The 22793-nt window shown below is 39.8% G+C and overlaps 1 protein-coding gene across 1 annotated transcript in view; it reads left to right on the top strand.

Annotated features, from left to right (window-relative positions):
• Positions 1–22793, top strand: part of PCLO (piccolo presynaptic cytomatrix protein) — an 876537-nt gene that overhangs the window by 63993 nt on the left and 789751 nt on the right. The window contains exon 5 of the mRNA XM_053719164.1: positions 2591–3950. Coding sequence (XP_053575139.1) covers positions 2591–3950 — 1360 coding nt within the window. The remainder of the gene's footprint in view (positions 1–2590; positions 3951–22793) is intronic.

Genomic DNA, 22793 nt, shown 5'->3' on the forward strand with positions numbered 1-22793 from the left:
ACCAACTGGAACCTGATAAACCGGCTAGGACAACTAAGGTCAAGCCCTCAGAGCATTAAATATTGATCTCCACTCCAAGATGTTAATGGGAAGAACAAACTCCTCTTAAGTTCAAAGTCCTTGCTCCTATAACGAGTTCCAGACTGCTCCCAGCCCAGCAGGCTAGCATCCATGGGCACAATCACCCAGGAATGGCTACAGAAATATGCATCCTGAAACAGATACTCCTGAGAATCTCTAAAAGCTGAACCAGATCTATTCTCTGAGAGAGATCCGAATGGTCACCGCTCCATTGACTGAGCATGCAAAACTGCAGAGCTCTCAAATAGACTTGAGAAAAGGGATGACATCTCGGGAACCCTCAGACTAATTACCTCCATACAATTAGCCACAGACAGTGAAGGGAAAATCAGCAACAGCTGGATTTAAACTTCCAATCCTCTGGAAACAAATGGCTTAGCTATCTACCGGGCTACTAGAGCTAGCTGTGGCCCAAACAGTAGACTGTAGAGAGAGGTAAGAGGAAGAAATCATTGATAATCTGACCTCTGATAGAAATATTCTCATAGATAGAGAATCTATTAAGGTCCCTAAAAAATTACCCTTGTAGATGAAACAAGGTAACTCTTCCCCAGATACACTTTCCATCCATGGGAACATAAAAGGGACAAGATCTCTTTAAAGAGAGACTGCCCAAAGGGAGGATGACACCCAAATCATATATTGTCCAGGATGGCACCCTTGCAATTTCCCAATACCAAATTAGTCTTCCTAGGATGACAAATCTCAGAAATTTGAGAAGAGCCTGGATAATGGGAACAATACGATACATATCCTACAGGTCAGGGGCGTATTAAGGCATAGGCCAACGAGGCCGGTGCCTAGGGCATCAGATTTTTAAGGGGCAGCCGAATTTTGAGTCCCTGGGGCCACTCTGCTGAACTCAGGGCCGGGTGGCTAAATCAACCAATTACAAATTACTTAAATAAATAAAAATAGAGAAGCGCATTTGCTATTTTTGTTTACAATTATACTATTTACATTTTCTCTTTTAGAGGTACACGCCATTCCAATAATGGGAGAATAGCTTCTTATTGAACTTTGATCTCATTCACATAATCTTGGGAGAATATAAGCTTTATTTTACATATTTATATGTAGCCATATTATTTGACTTATTTGTTAGTTTATACTTCACTTTATTATTATTTGACACTTTTGTGACTTTTTTTGCACGTTTATTTTTATTTTCCCTTTTAAATTAAACCAAAGCACCATAGTGGGTGGGACCATTTTAGCTAGTATAAAAAAGCTAAATACCTTTCCAGTATTATCCTGTTACTTTAAAACTCCAAAGTACTAAATATCCATATTGTGTTTGCCAAATATCAAACATTCACACATATGTTCAAAAAGAATGTTTTGGTTCTGTGAAATGAAAAATTAGAAGTGTTTCATGTTACCCTTTGTCAGATTTACATAGTGACCAATTTCAAACATATTTAAAAAAGTAAGACATGACTTTGTGAAATGAAATGTTATATTTATTAGATTTGTGCATGATATATAAAAACGTCATTATTGTAGTAGAATGCCCCAATTCATAGTTATCATAATAGTTTTAAGGCTCACAAAAGTATCTAAATTTTTTCACATTGGAGTAATATCCTAATTAAATAATGAACTCTTGGTGCAAATCATTGATTAATACTCAGATATTTTGGTCTTTACTGTTTTTTATGTTAGCTCTACATAATAAATACAACAAGCACACTTACATAAATAAATTACTCTTAAAGGGTTACATACAGTATAAGATCTAAATCACCTATTAACTAGATGGGTGTAACAACATCTACTTTTATCACACCTGAAGATTGTCTGCACAGACTATCATAAAAAATTGTTATCATCCTTAAATTAAAGCTTTTTAGTGTTTACAACCCTATATGTAGAATGGAAGAGTTTCTACAAATATGAAACTATAAACGACATAGTTTAAAAATAGGCTAATTTTCAATGACATATCCTACAGTATGTTCACTTTGAAGCCATAATAAGTTACATACGTTATATTTCTAGCATTAATCTTTTTTAAAATCGTATGTGGAATTTTACCAGATTCATTTCTTGATATCCATTTTATCCTCCTTTTTACAGTCTTACTATATATCCAACCTAACCTAGCATAGCACACACTCACAACAATTCTCATTTACTCGGATAAATCCCCTATCAGCTTCACTGAAAAACAGCTAATAGAAAACTATTAAAATGGTTTATGTCTTTTATGTACAAATCAGTGATTATTATGTTACTTACTGCCCTTAATGTAACAGAAACTAACCTTTTCCCATCACATAATAGTAAAAGTGAAAAGTGTCTTTTTTTACATGTGTAAATTGTCATTTTATATAAATCGAATTGTTGTCCTCTTTTATTCAGCATGCCACAAAATTATCAATAAATGCTAGAAAATATCAGTTCTTAGTGTCTGTACTGTATTCAAAATATCTACATTTATTTAATATAACAACATGTTGTAATGTTTGTGCTACATCAAACTAATATTTATTTATTCTTTTACCAGAAATCCGGAAATTGATAAAAATATGTCCCCAAGACATCCAAAACCCCCAGATCCAGGGCCAGCTGGAATAAGTAAAAGTAAAACAGTGGATGCATTCAAGCCAGAAATGAAAACTCCTGGTCGGAGTCCTTCAACCATGAGCTTGAGGGAACCAAGATCCAAACAGGACATTAAAGAGGAATCCAAACCAAGTATGATGACCAGTTTTCTTTCAGACAGTAATCCACTGAGTGTAGTATCTTCTGTAGTAAACAAATTTAATCCATTTGATGCAAAATCTGATTCTGAAGGAGATCACGAAGAACCTAATAGAAAAGTAAAAAGTGCTGAACGAGAACATGAAAAGATTGAAGATCTGAAAGGAAAACTTGCACAGCAACAGTCACCTAGACAGACACAACAACCAGGAGATACTAAATTTCAACCTACAAAAACTACAGCATCAATATCAGTTCCACATCAACCTAGTCAATCTGTACTGCAACAAAATGAAACAAAGCCAATTTCCTTACAAAGCAGTCCAGTTAGGACCTCAACACAGCCCTCTGATGCCACAAAACCACATGCCCCCACACCTGTCCAAAAAGAACATTTTCCTCATGTAAGGGATCCAGTGAAACCTTTAGTTCAAGATTCAAGACAAGCTACCTCATTGTCCCAGAAACCAGAACCTAAAAAGGAATCCACCGGACAAGACAAGACAGCTGCACCCTTGCCACGCCCAGTTACAGATAAACAACCCATACAACAACCAGGGCCCCCAAAACAATCAGTACCAGGTGACTCAAAGTCACATCTTCAGCCATCTCAACCTGTTAAGAAATCTAAGGAGGAACTAGATAAATTAGGTCATCCCCAAAGTACTGCCAAACAATCTGTCCAACAGACTGGACCTAAACCTCCATCACAGCAAATGGTAGAAGCTAAAAGAACACTACCACAAGTACCTATAAAACCACCATTACAACAACCTGGGCCAGCAGCACAGACATCAAGACAGCTTCCACCCACAACTTCATCAAACGCAAAACCATTACAACAGAAACTGGAGTCTACAAAGCCAACCAATAGCAAGCCAACCTCCCAAACTCCAGTAAAACCAGCTCCTAATTTACCACAGCCCATAAAAGCAGCACCAGAGAAACCTGTTTCTTTATCTCAACAGAAACCCCAGCTTACAAAACTAGAAGATCAGTCGCAGCATATGAACAAAACAGCTGCAAAGACTATGTGTCCTCTTTGTAAAACCACAGAACTTCTACTAAACATGAAAGAAAAACCCAATTACAATACCTGTACTCAGTGTCAAACAACTGTATGTAGCTTATGCGGCTTCAACCCCAATCCTCACATAACAGAGGTAGGAATTTTCATTTTATTTATTATCATTATTATTATGTTATTATTACAACTCATAAGAACATCTGCAGTTGGAATTAGAAAAAAAAAAGTTACCAAAAAAAACAAACAATATAATGTAAAAAATCTAGTTAAAGGGACATAAAACACCTCTTGCTTCTGTGCAAAAAGTGTGCATGTCCCGCGCTCCCTATAGGAAGTTGAAAAGCAATCTCTCTAGCCTAATGTTTTCTCTCATATTGTGATTTTTTTTTTTAGATTTTCAAATAACAAAGACTATACAACTTTTAAATACATTAACATCAGGTTGGTCTAAGCAATTATAATACAATTATTATTTGTAACTGATGAATTATATAGAGATTTAAAGGAAAGGAAGAATAAAATGTTTTTCATCAGTATACAGTAAGATGTTAGCAAATGGGTAGTCATGTGAATGAACAATAACTTTACTGAATCTTTATAGTCTGCTTGTATAAAAACATTAATAACATCCCCACAACCCTAGTAGTAATTGCATACTTTCCCACTTCAATGCTCAACTAGAGCTGTTCTCTAGTCAGTGCTCTAACTAAAAAAAAGTGCCGTATGGCTAGAGCTCTGATTGGAAAACAGTTCAAACCATTAGCTCAAAGAAATATGAGTTTTGAAGTTGTCTACTGGAGCACAGGGTATTAGAATGGCACTGGTAGATTAAAAAGTAAGTTATAGCGCATGTTCATTAGAAGTAATCAATTAAAGTTCATCTAAGATATCGCTTAGATTCCGGACCTGATTTTTTAAAACATGTAAAGTTTACCATCACTTTAAGGAAGATATTCTATCCTAATTTCTTGAGAAGATACATAGTAAATGTTGTTGAGAAGCAATTGGAGTGGCGTTTAACTTGAATAGTCAAAATAAACTATGTGAAGTCGATTTACATTGGGTTTCCACAACTTTACTTCTGGGAGTATTTACTGTAGTGCCTAAGTGCAGGCTGTCTATTAAGTCCATTATGATTTCAATCTCAATAAAGAAATCACTTTTACCCTGTAAGTTATATTGATTTATCTCTTCTGTGAGGGTATAGTTATTAACAAGGTTTGCCCATTCTGTGAGAGTAGGAACAGTCTTTCTTTTCTAGTACTTTGTTACAAGGTATTTGCCATCAACTGGAAAAGGGTTAGCCTTAGTTTACATCTAACAGATATAAGGGTGGCCATTTAAAAGGATTGTGAATGCATTTTTTTTAATGTGATAATTTAATATTGTCTGCATAGTGTCTACTACTCCAGACCAAAAGGGTTGTATTAATGGGCATTCCAACCAGATATGTAAAATGGCTCCCTTTTAACTACATTCCCTCCAACATTTATTGGGGGTATATGGGTCTAAGTAGTGTAATTGTTGTGGTGTGAGATACCATCTGGTAAGAAATTTGATGTTGTTCTCTACTACTGATGTGGATATTGAAGCTTTGAGAGTAGATAAGAATATTTAATGCCAGGAGGTATCTGGTAGAGAGACATTTAGGTCTTCTTCCTTTTTATTGACAATGAGGGTCTTTGGAGGTTCCAGGAGTTTGAAAGTAATTTGTAGCATATAGATAATATCCCACATGTAGGGTAATCATAGGACATAAGTTCTCAAAAGGGGTCAGTTGTCTACCAAACATGGATTTATTTTGGGTGGTTTTTTTTTTTAAGTCACTGACCTGAGAGAGCCTTTGTTGAAATAGTTAATGGTAGTCAGTATTAAGGGTTGCAATGTCTTTTATAAAGCTTTTAGGCATTATCCAGTGTATTGATAAATTAGAATGTTTCCCATTTATAACTATTCATTTTGATGCTATACTAAATGGAAGGATTCTATTTAATTGGTGTCAAATGAGATGGAACTGTAGTAATTCCAATGTTTGATTTGACAATCTTATCGCATATAAACATGTTTTCCCTCACTAGCAGATTCTCAATACAATCTGGGTTTTTGTTTTTTTTCTCCAACCAACACTGGCCCCCAAAACAGTAATATTTAAGATTTCCTCCTCAAGATGAAAAAAAAATGCTTTCCCTGCACACCCCTGCACCAGTGTACAATTCTCCCCATGTGAGTTGCATAATACTAATATATTTTGTCTACCACACTTGGTATTTTAATTTATCACATATATCGTTACGGCACTAGCAGTGTCTGTGTATATATAAGAATATATTTAGACACTGATATATATAAACATGCACCTAGTACATCTGACATATATACCTATTACAACTGACATTACATCTGACATATGTCAACAAAATAAATTTATCGTCTATTTAAGAATTAGTATTCCTTTAGAATGGGTGTTCCACTATGTAAACAGCTCCCATGATCGCAATAACACCATATAGCGGAACAATTACACTTAGAGCAATTGGGTCTAACTACGGCACATATCCTGGTTTTGGTTTTCCCCCCACGGACCAATAGTCACAACCTGTCTAATACGAACACAGGCAGGACCAATGGGAGGTTTTGTTTACGGCTGGCTGCCACCAATCACTATACTTCCCAAAGTTAAATTAACAGCCTGTAATACACGTAGTAGAGACACGGGCCCCCCTCTACCATGTGACCAGAGGCAAGACCAATGGGAGACTTTGTTTACCATCGTCTTAGCAGTGTATGCTAATTATGGCACAAAACGTCACGCATTGGTAATGGAGGCGCGCCCCTAGTCAGTGCTCTGATTGGATATGCGCACTCCGAATGAAAACATAGAAATAGTCAGAATGGTAATAGGAGATTGAGCGCAAATATCTTATTTGATTGACAGCCACATAGACGAATTAGCAAGTTAGTTTTGCGAACTATCCAACTACAAAATGATAGACAGCCTAGTCACCCTATGAGATTCTAAGAATTACGAACAACATAAATTACAAATTGTTCATTATAAAATGTTAGGTTTTTGCAAAATACAAACATATATAAAAACACCAATTTAGAAACATTCAGTTTATTCACTTGTTTGAAAGGTTAATAGAGCACACATAGAGAATTTATGCAGTATATCATAACAGGGACGGCATCATTGTTAAATGATGGCCCTTGATTGGTTTGAAATCTGATAATTGGTGGGGGTGGGTTGTGGGTGTTTTCCTAGTAGCATAGCCCTATATAAGGAGGTTAAGAATTGTTTAACAACATGCCTGAGGAAACAGTATATCTGAGAAACGCGTCGCATGTATTCCTTATGTATAAGATACATTTTTAACACTGAGATGAGTGGTATTATTATTACTATTTTTTATACTTTTTAAATAAATTTACTTTTATATCAAATCCACTCCTAGTGTTATAATTGATACTTCCTGTTGCTATGCTACTTTAGAGTATTTAATACTCTGACACCCACCCATCCGCTACTCCACCTTGGAACAGCTAGCTGGATTGCTGTGAAATCCAGCCTGTCTCTATGGGCAAAATTGATTGCCTTCACTACATGTGAGTATCCTGTGCATATTGGGGTGTTGTTGTGCCTTATATCACCATTGATCTGCACCATTGGCGCCTCTGTACTTTGTCTCACATCCATTTCTGTACACTGACTGTGTGGTGATGGAGAGAGTCTGCTCGTTAGCTGTCTGGGTCTTAGGAGGTAGTGAGTTCTCCAGCCGTTGAGGGTGTAAAGTGCCATTTAGTGTTTGTCCATAATTGCAATCTCCAAGTTATGGAGGATTCTGATTTTTTGGAAACGGATATCTCTGATTCGGAGTATATGTCTTGCGAAGAGTATGAAATGGCCCAGGTTATCCATGCCCATCAGTTATGTTCCGATTGCCATTCTAGACTACTTTCTTCCCCCGAATCAGGGAACTTAGAGTGCGTTGAGTCATCCACCCTTGAGGATTCCATGTCCTGTGAGGCGCGTGTCCCAGAACCTTCTTTTGCTACGCAAGCAGGTGTCCATATGGCTGTCACTCCTTCTCCGGAAGGCGGCTTGTTTCCTCCAGAGGTTACAGCACGGTTCCGCATGACCATATCTATGGCGCTGGCACATTTATATCTTCCAAGAGAGGTATTTTTTAACTACTGTCCGTGTTCTGTTAACCAGGATCGCCTGAGTCAGTTCGACCTTCTGGGGAAGCGATGGCCTCTGAGACTTCAGGGGCCCCACCCTCGGGGCCGGGGTCATCCACCGATTTGGTGGGGGATCATTTTGCCTTCCTTTATAGACTGGCACGTCTTCGTGTCCTTTTACGGCATGTTTTGGCGGTGCTGGAGGATCCCAGTCCTAATGTGCAGAGGGATCCTCGGTCTTCTGTGCCGGATGGCAAACTGGATTAGACGTATGGGGATGAAGCCAATCTTCTTGACGTCTCAGTTTTTATTTTATTTTAAGTTTCTGTTCCAGTTCTGAGCTTGGGGGAATGGGGCCTCTGATCGGCTGGTCCTGTTAGTGTGCCCATTCATCTTGGGCGTTCACCCACAGGTGCTGCCTTCTTTTTATTTTGATCCGGTAGGATCTGTTTGATTTGTTTTAATAAGCTCATGTCTGTTATCATTTTCCGTTTGGGAACATTTCTTCTCTGGAACTGATACTTGCAATTTTGTGGTTGCGTGGGCACTTCCTCAGAAGTTGCGTGTTACTATATACAAAAACAGTTTGTTATCGATCCCTTCAGGGGCTTCGATTTTTTCTTGAACCTTGGACAGTTCCGGAGTGTTCTTGTACCAGGCAGGTACTGGTCGAGCGCTAGCTGCTGTTCCTTCTGTTTCATGTCACCCACATGGTGCCGGTGTACTGGTTATCCTGTCGGGTGCTGAGTAGTTCCCTTCGGTGAATTGTTTGTTTTCTTGTTGCCTTTCCATTTCTAGAGGGGATGTTCATCTTAGACGTCAACCTGTTCCTCGGTTTTCGGTGGACGGAGTGTCGAAGGGATGTATCGGTCCTCTTTACCGTTCCTAATGTTGAGTGGGTTTCTGGGGGCGGATCCTGCTAAGGCTTCATCATGGGTTCTGGAGGTCCTTTGGTCTCGGAACCAAAGTTCTTCATGCTCAAATGGTTTGGATGACCTCTGGACATCTGGGATACCAATTTGGATGGCAATTTTCGTTTTCACTCTTGGTATCTTCTTGATGTCTGTTCTTGTGGCCTAGTCGCAGATACCTCTTGAGGTTACTGGGGCTGCTTTTTCCCTTTAGTGGGTGGTCAGGTCATCTGAATCTGGAACTTTGGGTATGTCCTTCTTCCTTTCCTTTTTTAGTATCTTGCATGCTCTCATAATTTGAAGCGCAGAGGTTTGGATTATTCCCTTTTTCCCCCGACAATCGCCCCTGGTCAGTTTGTCTGCCAGGAGTTGTGTGTTATTCCCTGTGTTGTACTGGGTTTTCCGGGAGGCTGATCCTTTATCAATCTTTGTAGATTATATTTATTTTCTCGGCTAGAGAGCTTGTTTGGAGTCCTGTCCCTTGTAAACCCTGTGGTCTCTGGACTTGTGGTGTTGCCCTTTGAACCTCTAGTATATCAAGCTCTCTGGGCTTGCAAGCAGAGTCCTGTGTTTGGATCCACCTCCGGGTGCTGGTTGTCATCTTCTTAGACCAGTCAAGATGTCATGCTATGCTCTTTGGTCTGAGTCTCTTGCAAGCGTCCAATGTCCAAGGACATTGGGATGTGGGATGCACTACCTAGGGTGCACTCCTCTGTATGAGGCAACTTGTTGGTTCCTCGGGGGGTCAGAACATACGGCCGGTCCAGGTTTTCTGGGGGTCTGGCTTATGGCCATGTCTCTTGTCTGAGATTTCAAGGTCAAGATTCGGGCCTGGGCGGTTCAGTTACAACCCTTAGGGTTTGGAACCTTCGCTTGACCCTTCAGGGAGGCTGATTTTGTCTCTAATGGGAGATTTGGTAACTACCTTAAGGTTAGTTTTGCTGTCTCTCTGGCAGGATCTTAAAGTGACATCAGGGGCAGCTATTACACCTTTGAGGTGGGCTTGTGGTTGTTTGTCTCAACTGAGCTGGCGGTAATGGTTCTTCTCACTTGGTATTGTTTTTACCATTTCAATCTACCGCTTTGCTATGCCTATGGCTGGGGAAGTTGTTTTCCTTGCATTTGCCCTCCCTTGGGGAGATTTGGGATGTGCTACAGTATCCATTGAGGCCCTGAGAGTTCTATCTTCTCGTTCCGATGGGTTCTTCCCTTACTTTTGTGCAAGATGTGATGGGGGCTGGATTCTGGTACTAGGACACTGTAGTTCAGTGCCCTATCTCCCTTTTTGAGAGTGTCCCTTCTTTAGGGAATTGAGCTGTGTAGGGGTGCTGGATCCCGAGCATGTAGTTTTTCTGTCATGGCTTTGTGGTAGAATGCGAGATTTAAGTAATTTGTCAGAGTTATTCTCCTATGGGTTTCATTTTCCTCTTAGGCCCTTCCTTTCTCTTCCTGAGATCTGGTTTGGAGATATTGCATTCTCTGTCTTCGGACGTTGCCAGCCTTTTTTTGGGCTGGGTCCATTACCTCGGAGGGGGGGTTGGAGATCTGACTGCTCTGTTGAGTTTGGCCGTGTACTTCAGTTGATTCTGTTCTCATACCTTCGGTGGAGGGCTCACAGTGTTTTCATCTTTCCTCTGGTTGCATTTGCTGCTGGTGTTGGATGGTAGCCAGGGTCCGGGTTCTTCCTGGACGGGAGATGTTGCTGATTTTTTGGCATTTCTCTGTGGGATGGTGTCCCACGATGGCTTAGGGTCAGCTTTGCTGCTTGAGGCTGGAGCTCACAAGCTCTTGTTCAGCTGTGGCTCTGTGTTTTCACAGAGAGCTTTTTTCTCTACTAGGACAGTCTCTCCTAATCCTTGTCTGCAGGCTCTGAGGTTTCCTTCGGCCCTGATAGGGGTTTCTACCTATGTGTGGCTAGTTTTAGCAGTTGTGTCTGCTAGACTATAGTACAGTGGGGAGCTTGTTGCTTCCCTGGGACACCATAAGTTCTATGGTGTTGTGTTGTAGGATCTGAAGGTGGACTTTTGTTCTTCCTCCCGATTGCTCTCTCATAAGTATGGATACACTCTGGGAGAGGGATAGTATCTTTGTCCTTCTAGGGAGTTCTTTGCCCTAGGTAGTTGTCTTGTAGCAACCGTGGGTTTGCTTAGTCTTTTTGAGGTTTTCTTATCCTAGTTGGTGGTCCTTTGGATCTCTTATTGGGTCCTCCATTCTCCCCCTCGGTGGTTGGTGGAGGTTCTCTTCCTTCGGGTCGGAGGTAACTTTCAGTGATCGGGAGCCTGTGGGGCTTGGCTCCTTGAAAGCCTTGTGCTCAGTAGACTCTAGGGATTTTTGAGTGGTCCCTAGCACAGCCTTGCCAGTTGTTAACTGATGGGCAGCTACTTATTCCTTTCTGTTTACCCTTTTTTGTTCTAGTGATACAGTTTTTTAGTAGGTGTTGGGTAATTTCAGGCTGTGGTGCCCTTTGAAGGGGCCGCCTTCTGTACCCGCCCTTTGTTTGCTTTCATTGTCCTCTATAGCTTGGGTATTGTTTTCCCAAAAGTAATGAATGCAGCTGTAGACTCTTCCTGTTTAAGAAGAAAAACTTCAATTCTGCTTACCTGATAATTTTCTTTCCTTCTGATGGGAAGAGTCCATAGCTGGCTGCTCAAAATTTATCTATGGGGCGGCCATATTTTAGTTTTATTCTTCTGGCACCGTTTTCACCCTGATATTTCTCCTACTATTCCTTGTTCCCTTGGCAGAATGACTGGGGGATGAGAGAAGTGGGGGAGGTATTTAAGCCTTTGGCTGGGGTATCTTTGACTCCTCCTGGTGGCCAGGTTCTGAATTCCCAAAAGTAATGAATGCAGCTGTGTACTCTTCCCGTCAGAAGAAAATAAAGTTATCAGGTAAGCATAATTTTACGTTTTTTTATGTTTCTGTGTCAGCAGTGGGGTCCTTCTGCGTCTCCTACCATAGCATCCCTTTTTATTCAGATGACAACGTATAGTGCGAACTGATACATTTGTACCTGTGTCTGAAGGTCAGCATGAATTTGTCTGGAAGTTGATCAAGGTTCTTTATTCACCATTCGAATAATCCTTTGTTGCAATCTTTGATAATTTTTTCTCTTTCGTCCATGTCTAGGTAGTTAGCTACCATGCCAAGGGCTGTAAACTTCTTAACAATGTTGGGCACAGTGGACACAGGAACATTAAGATCTCTGGAGATGGACTTGTAACCTTGAGATTGTCCATATTTTTCAACAATTTTTGTTCTCAAATCCTCAGACAATTCTTTGCTGCTCTTTATCTTTTCCATGCTCAGTGTGGCACACAGAGACACACAACAGAAAGGTTGATTCAATTTTTCACGATTTTAACTGGTTGGCGGTGTGATTTCTATATTGTCAGCACCTGTTAATTGATACAGGTGAGTTTGTTTACAAATTACAGGAGCATCACAAACTTGGAGTGCAATTATTTCTTACAATTTTGAGAAGGTGCCAATAATTTTGTCCAGTCCATTTTTTTTTCTCCACTTTTTTGTGTCATACTAATACAAACAAAAGAAATAAACATGAGAATACCTAAACATTTGTAATTGTAACAATTTTCTGGCCGAAGTGGTGCATTATCTGTCACGAAATCCAGGGGTGTCGATAAATATTTTTGGCCATGTCTGTATATACATAAAATAAAAAATCTGTATATATTTATATAGATATATAGGAATAAATATGTATTTTACAAATAAATAATCGGATAAACATAGAAATATCTTTTCTTCTCAGAACATAGGAATGTGAATTATTCCTAACACACCTTCGGGTTTAGCGCAGTTGATCTAGTTCAGTGTTGGGTTTGTGTGCGAGCGATAACTAATTAGGTACAAACACACATACACTCAAACAGAGATATTTTCAAACACACACACACACAAACTCACAAACACATACACACACATACACTCACACAGATATTTACACCACCCCACACATATACTCACACAGAGATATTTACACACACACATTCATGTACACACAAACTCACAAACACATGCCCTCAAATAGAGAAATTAACACCCACACACATATACACATACACTCACACAGAGATATTTACACACACACACACAAATAGAGATAATTACACAAACACACGCATATACACATACATACACACTCACAAACACATACACTCACATAAATATTTACACCCCCACACTGCTGGTAAAATATAGGCTAGGTGGCAACCCTAGTTTCAGAGCATACAATTAATTTACATATGTTAAAAGATTATTACACATTTATTTTTTATGAAAGGGTCTTATCTACTGTCAAAATATGTTTCTATGTAACTGCACACAAAAAGCAACAGATATGGGGAAATTTAAAGTTTATAAAACAGGCAAAACCAAATAGATATCAATGGAGCTATCATATATTATTTAATCTATGGTGTGACAGATTTTGGCTACCCTGAATGGGTAGCTCCGCCAATGGATCCTCCCGATATCTGGAACCTGCCGCTATGTAGCGGAGAAAGTGATTATAGCAGAACCCACCCAAATAACTAGACAGACAAGCATTTAGGTGAAAACATTAAGTAGAATTTATTGGGAAAAACACACGACATTTATACACAAACTGAGTCCCTCACATCTCCCGTTATCCCAGACCTTCCAGTCAGGCTGGCACCTCCATAGTGTCCAAGGGCCTCCAGTGTCCAGCAGTATAGAGGTGGTGCATTCGGGTGATTCCAGGGGAGCAGCAGCACTTCCAGGGTGTTGTTAGAAAGCCCTGTGTCTCAAGCTGTTACATTCCAAAAAGCACCTTGATCCATAGCGTGGCTCAAAAGTTATGGGCAACCAAACAGACTCGGGAAGTCCACTATGAAAGGGGTAATGTAGGGGGATCCGAGACCCCCGGTTCCCAAGGGAGCTCCCTTCCGGCAATCACCCTGTCTCTTGCCCTTCCCATGGTGAACTATTTCCCAAAAGAGCAGAGCTCTGGGGCAAAGGCCTGCTGGAGTGACCTGGGTTAAAGGAGACAGAGAATCCGGACTGATGTGGCCGGCGATTCCATTGGGCCGGCCAGCCGAAGGGCGGTCTGCTGGATAGGGCTCCGAAACCACGGTTCTCGCTGAAGCTCACCTCCGGCAACTGGCCCATCTCTTGCCCTATCCAAGGGGTTCCAATCCCCAAGAGAGCGGAGCTCTGGGTCAAGGGGCCTCTGAAGCGGCCGGAGGCAAAGGTGCCCAGGGAGTGCTGGATGCGGCGGCCGGTCTGTAGTTCCAGGAGCCCAGGCCGGCCGGAAAGGGATAGGTCGGTCAGAGACCAGCTCTTTCAAGATCAGGTTGACATATGGAAAACAAGGGAAACCAAAGCTCTGGGAAATTGTGGTTGCTCTGAGCAACCCAAAACCGCTGAGAAACAACAGGGGGTAGGAGTTTAACCCCTGCAGACCGGTATCCGAGACATATAGTTTATTATATTCATTTTTTATGGTATTGCTTTTGCAAGGCAAAGCTTTACACATGCAAAACTTTAGGTTATATAGTGTTGGGTAATGGGGAACCGTGGAATGATTATATAAAACTTTTATAAGGGTTCAAAGATATATGGCCATGTATTTAACTGCAAATAGCTATAGGTTATATACAAATATATACATACATATATATATATATATATATATATTTAAATTATAAATAACATTTTCCTGTAGGTGAAGAACATTGGAATGTGAAATATTAATAACTCTTGTTGGGTTAGCGTGCGAGCGATGTGTTAGTTTTTTCTTCTTCTGGACTCTCCATTCAAGTCTATGGGGAGAAAAGTTAGCGCAGTCCCGATATTCAAGGCCCTGAAGTTAGCGTGCATCAGGTTTTGCGTGTACGCAAACTTTTTACTTTCAATTTGTAATATGCGTGCTAAAGCGTGCAAACAAAAAGTGCTAGTGGTGTTTGTGCTCGAGCAGGAGCGCTTAATGCTACTCAATTTGTAATCCAGCCCTTGGTCTGAAAGCAAAAAGCCTTTTTGCTAGAAAATCATTGATAGACTGTTATCGACGCATACGTTGTTTGCATATATTAATCATATTGTTAGTCATAACAGCATGAATTTTTAATTTGAACTTGGGTATTTAATGAATATGTATCCATGTGACTTACACCACAAGATCAAAATGTCAAAAGAATATATGATAAAGAGGTTTAGTTTTACTAACAATTGTCCCAAAAGTGATTTCTAGGTTGGATTTCTCTCTGTAATTAGTAACTTCTGGTTGCTGCTGATTAGATTGTTGATATATTCTGCCCCTTTGCCACATACTGTGGTCAGCTGCCCATGTCTTCAGTGTAGAAAGCAGAGGGATCACAATTTGATGCTTTTTGATCACCCTGTAGTGGCTCAAAGCTTTTTACTGTCATATTTCTACAACAGACAACTAGGAGTGCTGAGAGCATGTCAATAAATTTTCCTGAACAGAAAACTCAGGCAGCTTGGAAAAGTATGCATATATAAGTGCTTTGGCACAGGAGGTAGACTCTTCAGGATAAAATACTGCTATTCTAAACAGAGGCAAAGTGTTTGATGCTAATCTGGGGACAACATTTTTGGACTGTAGTTTTTAATGTTAATACTTTGCTCAAAAACTCATGTTTGGCTAAAGTCTGAACAGTTCTTTGTGGATTTTTAGTATGGGCATTTGTTTTCTTTCATGATCTATTAGCTTTGCTTAGTGGTGAAATTTACCAGATTGACAATTTTAGCAGCTGAAAATGTGCACTGCAATTCCGGATTGGCCCAATAGGATACCAGGAACTTTTTCTGGTGAGCCGCTGTCGTGTAATGCCAAATCCTTGGTCAGGGAGGGCACAAACAAGCCTTGTGTGCATGTGTAGCACATTTTTTCAAGGCTGCTCCGCTCCTGACGAGGGTGTGGGGGCCTCTGGTGGTAGAAAAGTGGCTGGAGACTTCTCCTATTGAGGGTGTGGGTGACTGTACTGGAGGAAAAAATGGCCCTAGGGAAGGTAGGGAATGAAGGTGAGTCTGGGAGGGCTGGGGCCTGGGGGGGGGGCAGTCTTCATTTCCAATGCTGTGTGATTTCCCAGTCAGGCCCTGGTGCCCTGTATCGCTACAGTTTCTAACCTTTACTTTCCCATAGCAAACTTCAGTTAGATAAACGTCAGCATAACCCACTTTGTTCTAGTTAACTAATCTCATAACATATATGTGGTTGTTTACTATAGTTGCCTGGTTGTCATTTACTTTTAGTTTGCAGTTGAATGTTTAAAGGGACACTAAAGTCAAAATTAAACTTCATGATTCTGACATTGATACTTTCTATTATCAATTTTTTCTTAATCTTTTTATATGAACACATTCTGAGGCACAAACTCTTACTCATGTGCAAGAGTTCACAGTGTCTATGTATATAAGTCTGTAATTGGCTAGAGGTTGTCACATGGTATAGTGGGCAGGGGAATTAAAACAATATGAAATGTCTCAGTCATTGCATTGTCTTTTTATTATGCATTTATGGATCATGCAATTCTACTGTATTTAATGGTTCTTTAATTATGTATAGTAAAACAATTTAGCATTTAAGTTTCATTATTTATTCTGTTTCCTTTTCTTATTGTATAGTTTTTTATAGTTCATTGCAGCAAAACATTGCTACAAAAATTCACATTCTGCTCAAAATTCACCATAAATTAATAATGTGCTTTACAACTTTGCCTCAGTTTGTTGCTACTATTATATTTGTATTTCAGTGCTCACTGCCTCTTGTTTCTAGTTCCAGTGGTACCTTTCTAGTATCAAACATGTATAACTCTTGTATCGTTTTTAGCTTACTTACATGATCAACCAAGTCTTATCTTGTACACCAGTCCATTTGCTGTACTATGCAAATACCAGAAGCCAAAAATGTGTTTGATAAATAAGGTCTTGTGGACAATGGCATTACAAAAATTCTAATTTTTAAAAGGATATAAGGAAACAGCTTAGACAGGTAGAGACAGCACTTTTTCTTGGTCATGCTCACTTCAGTTGAGGGCTTCTAAAGGGGAAGTGAGGGGGCTTGGCTAGTAGCAGCGTACAAAATTAATTAAAATATTATTTAATTTAATATAGTATAAATAGTCATTATAACCTGTGTTTAATTATATATATATTATTATTCTTTATTTATAAAGCGCCAACAGATTACGCAGCGCTGCCCATGGGTACAAGGATAAAAGTACAACGGAGAAACAATACAATAAAAGACAAAATGTTCCTCCAAAGCGGTGATGAGGGGCCACATAACCTCTTTCACAGCGCATCATAACAAGCAGCTTAAGAGGGTGGATGGGGCTCTTCTTTCTCAACTCACTGAGGCTTATAATAACTATCTATCTACCCCTACATTGCTGACTAGGAAAGCGTACTATGACCTTAAACAAACTAGGGATACATACCTCGCTCAACAAGACAATAAAATCAATATCCACAGGCAGGGGCGTTATTATCGGCATGGTAATAAGGCTGGCAGGTTACTCGCCAAGTTGGTTCACTCTTACAAGCCTAAGTCCCAGATCCTAGCCATTAAATCCAAGGGTACCATAACTGTCGATTCTAAAGACATCATGGCCGAATTTGTAGATTATTATACTGCCCTATATTCTAAACAATTAATTCATTCAGAAGCAAAACACAAGTTTTGGGATGCAGTGCAACTCCCTACTCTTACGGAGGACCAGACCTCCCTCTTGAACTCAAGGATACTTCCTCAAGAGGTTCTTAAGGCCATTCGGCAGAACAAACTGGGCAAGGCGGCGGGCCATGACGGGCTACCTGCCGAATATTTTAAAATACTGGATGAAGAACTGGCCCCTGTCCTATCTTCCCTATACTCTGCGTACCTGGCAGGCACTGAGCAAATAAATGACAGATTCTCTGAAGCCAACATCTGTCTTTTATTGAAACCCGATAGGGATCCCACTCTTACCTCATCTTATCGCCCTATTTCATTGTTAAATGGAGACTATAAACTTTTGACGAAGATCCTGGCGGATAGATTGGCAACGGTTCTACCACATATAGTCCATGCCGACCAAACTGGTTTTGTAAAGGGCAGATCGTCAGTGTTGAACATAAGGAAAACTCTTGGTGTGGTGACCCATTATTGGTACAACGCACATGCACAATCCCCCTCTCAACTGCCAGATGCTTGCCTTTTGGCGCTTGACGCTGAAAAGGCATTTGATCGCATTGAGTGGGACCATTTACACACATCACTATCTCACTTCGGTATCCGGGGTAACTTTTCCAACTTGTTGCAGCAATTGTACATGGCCCCCAAGGCTTCTCTCATAATAAACGGAGGGCTTTCTCCCTCTTTTGCGTTGCAGAGGGGTACAAGACAGGGGTGCCCCCTTTCTCCTCTCCTCTTTGATCTGGCCATCGAGCCCCTAGCATCCTACATCAGACAGCATTGTGCGGGTTTAGACATACACGGCCGACGGCAGCATCTTTCATTATATGCTGACGATCTGTTGCTCTTCATAGGTGACCCGGGTGCCAATTTACACCCTCTCTTGGATATTATTGAGGAATTTGGCAAGTTCTCAGGATATAAGATTAATATCGACAAATCTGAAGTCACGTGGTTACAGAATTCCTGTAACACAGATCTGGCGGGTACTGGTCTTACAATTACTGACGGATGCTTTAAATACTTGGGCATTCGCATACATGTCAATCCTCATAAACTATATTCTCTTAATCTTGGTGGGATTGTAAAAGATATTAAACAAATGTTGCTGAGTTGGGTGAAGCTCCCCCTTTCTCTTTAAGGAAGGGTGCATCTTTTCAAGATGGTTGCTCTGCCTAAGCTTCTTTACCCCTTGCAGATGTTGCCCTTGCTTCTTACCCAGCAAGACATTGCCTCCTTGCAGACTTCCATTGGCAATTTTATTTGGCAGGGTAAGAAACACAGGATAGGTAAGACTCCTCTGTCAATGCCAGTGAGTGGGGGTGGGCTCCGTCTTCCTAATATCATGTGGTATAATTGGGCAGCTCTTTCTAGGTTCATACTGGATTGGCTGGTAGGGAATGACTTTTACACAGTCCCTAATCTAGAGTCTAACTTCATCAAACCGCTACACTTGGCTTTCTTGCCTCATGCGGATTTTAAATCATTACCCATATTTGTACAAAATCATATCTTATTTAGGGACCCCTTGAGAGCCTGGGCCAAGATTTGCAAACTATGGGGATTGCAGAAATCTACTAGTAAATATCTCCCAATACAGGGTAACCTCAACTTCCTTCCTGGTTACACTACACAAGCATTTCAGATATGGCAAGAATCGAATCTGACCAGACTTTATCAACTACTGCATCCCTTGACCTTTGACATTCTACCTTTTCAAGACTTACGGGTGAAGTATGATCTCCCCAGCACCCACAGGTTTGCGTACTTCCAATGCAGACATTACATTTCCACATTAATTTCAGGGGGACTGTTGTCTAAGGAACCTTCCAATATAGACAGACTTTGTGCCTTGGCAAGACTGGGACCTTACAAACTCACACACACATATACTCTGTTGTATCGTCATTTTGAGGATTCCACTCTGCGTGGGATCGTATCGAAATGGTCTCATTTTGAAGATTTAGAGGTGGACACAGCGCAGATTACTTTGAGCTTTGAGAGGGCAATTCAGGGCACCATCTCTGCAAAATTGAGAGAATCGCACCTAAAGTTCTTGCACCAAGCTTATATTACCCCTGGCATGCGTGCAAAATGGGTTCGAGGGGCACATGATCTATGCAGTAAATGTAGCAGGGTATCCCCTGACTGGATTCATCTGTTGTGGGGGTGCCCAAAGGTGCAGAGGTTCTGGCAGAAGATTTCGTTTTGGCTGGGCAAACTAACCAAGCAAATTTTACCCCTCTCTGCACAGTATGTGATTTTTCTTACGCCTAGAGAGCAGACACATAAATACAACACTTTTATAACTACAGTTCTCATGCTAGCTAAACAGGCTATCCTTAGGGAATGGGTGGAGAGAGAACCCCTCCATTTCAACAGCTGCTTAGGGCGGTACATACTCAGATGTTAATTGAGCAGGCAGACACAAGGGGAGACCCTGAGAAAAGAGTGAAGAGGTTTCTTCTTAAATGGGAGGTATATTTGATGCAGCTACCAAACATAGTTAGGGATAGAGTTCTCCTTCCCTTTAAAAACAGTCTGTATGTCTTAAGCGAAAATCTAAAGGGCAACTGGTGTCTTTCCACTGATTCAAACTGTTGAGAATTCCTTTCATTTGCGGAGGCGTGGTGTTGGCTGGATGGGGGGGATCCGGAGGTACCCTGGGTGAGTATGAGCATATTTTTTGTTTGTTGATCTTTCCGTTTCTCCTTCTATGCTATTCTCTTTCTTTCCTTATCTTAGTATGCTTTCTCCCTTTTCTTTTTCCTTCTTTTTCTTCCCTTTGTTTGTCTGTTTATTTAGATATTTTTGATAAAAAGTGAGTCCAAGTACATGCATGATGATTTCATTTCAGTATCGGGCCTTTTAACACGATCACTGCCTTATATGTCTTATTCTGCATATGTTGATATCGAAACCTAGTATACCAATGTGATTGTACTTATTTTGTATGTCTTGGATTCTTTTCTATAAATAAAGTTTGAAAAAAAAGACAAAATGTTACAGACAAATACAGGGGGAATTGAGGGCCCTATTCCTGTGGGAACTTACAATCTAGATGGGTAGGAGGATGGGAAACAGGAGGTGGGGACTGCAAAGGTGAGAATGATATTAGTGAGGAGATAGATGAGGGCAACTGTTAGGTTAGTGAAGTTTATTTGTTAATGAGTCGTCTGATAGGCTTCCCTGAACAAAAAGGTCTTTAGGGAACGTTTAAAGGAGGAGAGGTTAGGTGAAAGTCTGACAGCTCAAGAAAGTGTGTTCCAGAGGATTGGTGCCACACAAGAGAAGTCCTGTTGTCTAGCATGAGTGGAGGTGATGGTGGAGGATGCAAGGAGCTGGTCATTGTTGGATCTTAGGGGACGGGCTGGAGTATATTTGTTGATGAGTGAGGACAGGTAAGGTGGGGCAGCATTGGTGAGGGCTTTGTAGGTCAGGGTGAGAATTTTGAATTTAATTCTGCTGTGAATGGGGAGCCAGTTAAGGGACTTACAGAGAGGTGCAGCAGAAATGGAGCATCGAGAGAGGTGGATTAGCCTGGCTACATACAGGGATGGAAAAATATTATTTTAAAAAATAAATGTGTTTTAATGTATTTTTTGCTGCCTGTTTTAATGTCTTATTTTTGCTGCCTGTACCATGTATTTTAACATTATTATATTTGTGTGTTTATGAACCATTACAATTGACCTGCCTAGTTCATTTGATAATGAATATGGGTTTTACGCAACACATTTTTAATGATTGTTAGAATGGATTTATTCAAAATATGTATTGTTCTCGAATAGATTTCCATTCAGGTTAAAGTTTTGATTGTCAATGTACTACATTTATTTTATCCAGTAAAAGAAACAAAATATTTCAAGTAAATGGAGCAAACAAAATACACCCCCCCCCATTTTTGTACAATATACAGAAACTACATAACGGACTAGATTCCTGGAGCTTTTTATGCTGCCAAGGATCCTGGGTGTTAAGCTACGATCATATTCGAATTTATTGAGACTGATTTCAACTATCTTTTGTAGATAGTTGTGTTAAATTGGTCCAATTCTGTATTTATAAAGTTGTATATTATAATTTTATGATTAATATATTTCTTTGTTTACTAGTAGGATCATTTTCAAGTATGTGATCATATAAGGTTGATTATTGAATGTTTTATAAAAAAAAATAAGTTTAGTATGTAGCAGTCACTAGAAAATAGTAATGTAAATGTAAGTTGATATTAGTTTAAAGGGATCGTCTAGTCAAAATAAAACGTTCATGATTCAGATAGAGCTTGCAATTTTAAGCAACTTTCTATTTTACTCCTATTATCAAATTTTCTTTGTTCTCTTGGTATCTTTATTTGAATGTAAGCTTAGAAGTTGCCCCATTTTTAGTTCAGCACCAACGTATTTTTTGTATACCAAGGGGATCCAAAATGTGTAAGAATCTCAGAAAAAATGATATAGTTTTCCTATATTTTATTATTTTAAGAATGTCAGTTCATCTTAGGCTGGGGAACAGAATGTCTATTTTGTATGCATTTCTGAAGCTGCAATTCTCAAAAACCTCATATTCAAACAAGCATATTGACAGCTGAAGAATAAAAAATACAAGACATGGTACATTAGTCAAATACAGATGGCACATTTGAAATTGGATGTGCTGTTATTATATCATCCTCTAACTGATATTTTTATAACTCTCAGTGGGAAAAGCTGATGTGTATGTGACATAATATAGCCTTAAATAAACAGAAAAAATGAAGCATGCCTTTAGGGGAGTAACCTATTTAGGGGCAGATTTTAAGTGGCATGCTATTTACTGCTTTCACTTGCACATAAACACTGCTGGAAATAAACTTTTAAAACATGCACGTTAGCGCATATATTATAAGTTGAAAGTAAGTCGTTTTTTTTTTACAGCGAAACCTGACATGCGTTAACTGTAGGATATCGCAACCACATTAACCCATTTACCCCATAGACTTCAAAAGAGTGTGCTTGCAATAAAAAAAAATAACACTTATCACTGGCACGCTAACCCAACATCGCGTTGGACCTAAAGTGCTAAACCTGAAGGTAGTTCATATTTCACATTCTAAATAAAATTTTCTTTTTATTTAAAAACAAAACCAAAACAAATGTATAAAGGTATTAGCACACATCCATTTTCAAAAGCACAACATATTTTTTGAACTGCTGCGAAAAAT

Source organism: Bombina bombina, chromosome 6, assembly GCF_027579735.1.
Source record: "Bombina bombina isolate aBomBom1 chromosome 6, aBomBom1.pri, whole genome shotgun sequence".
Taxonomy (NCBI): domain Eukaryota; kingdom Metazoa; phylum Chordata; class Amphibia; order Anura; family Bombinatoridae; genus Bombina; species Bombina bombina.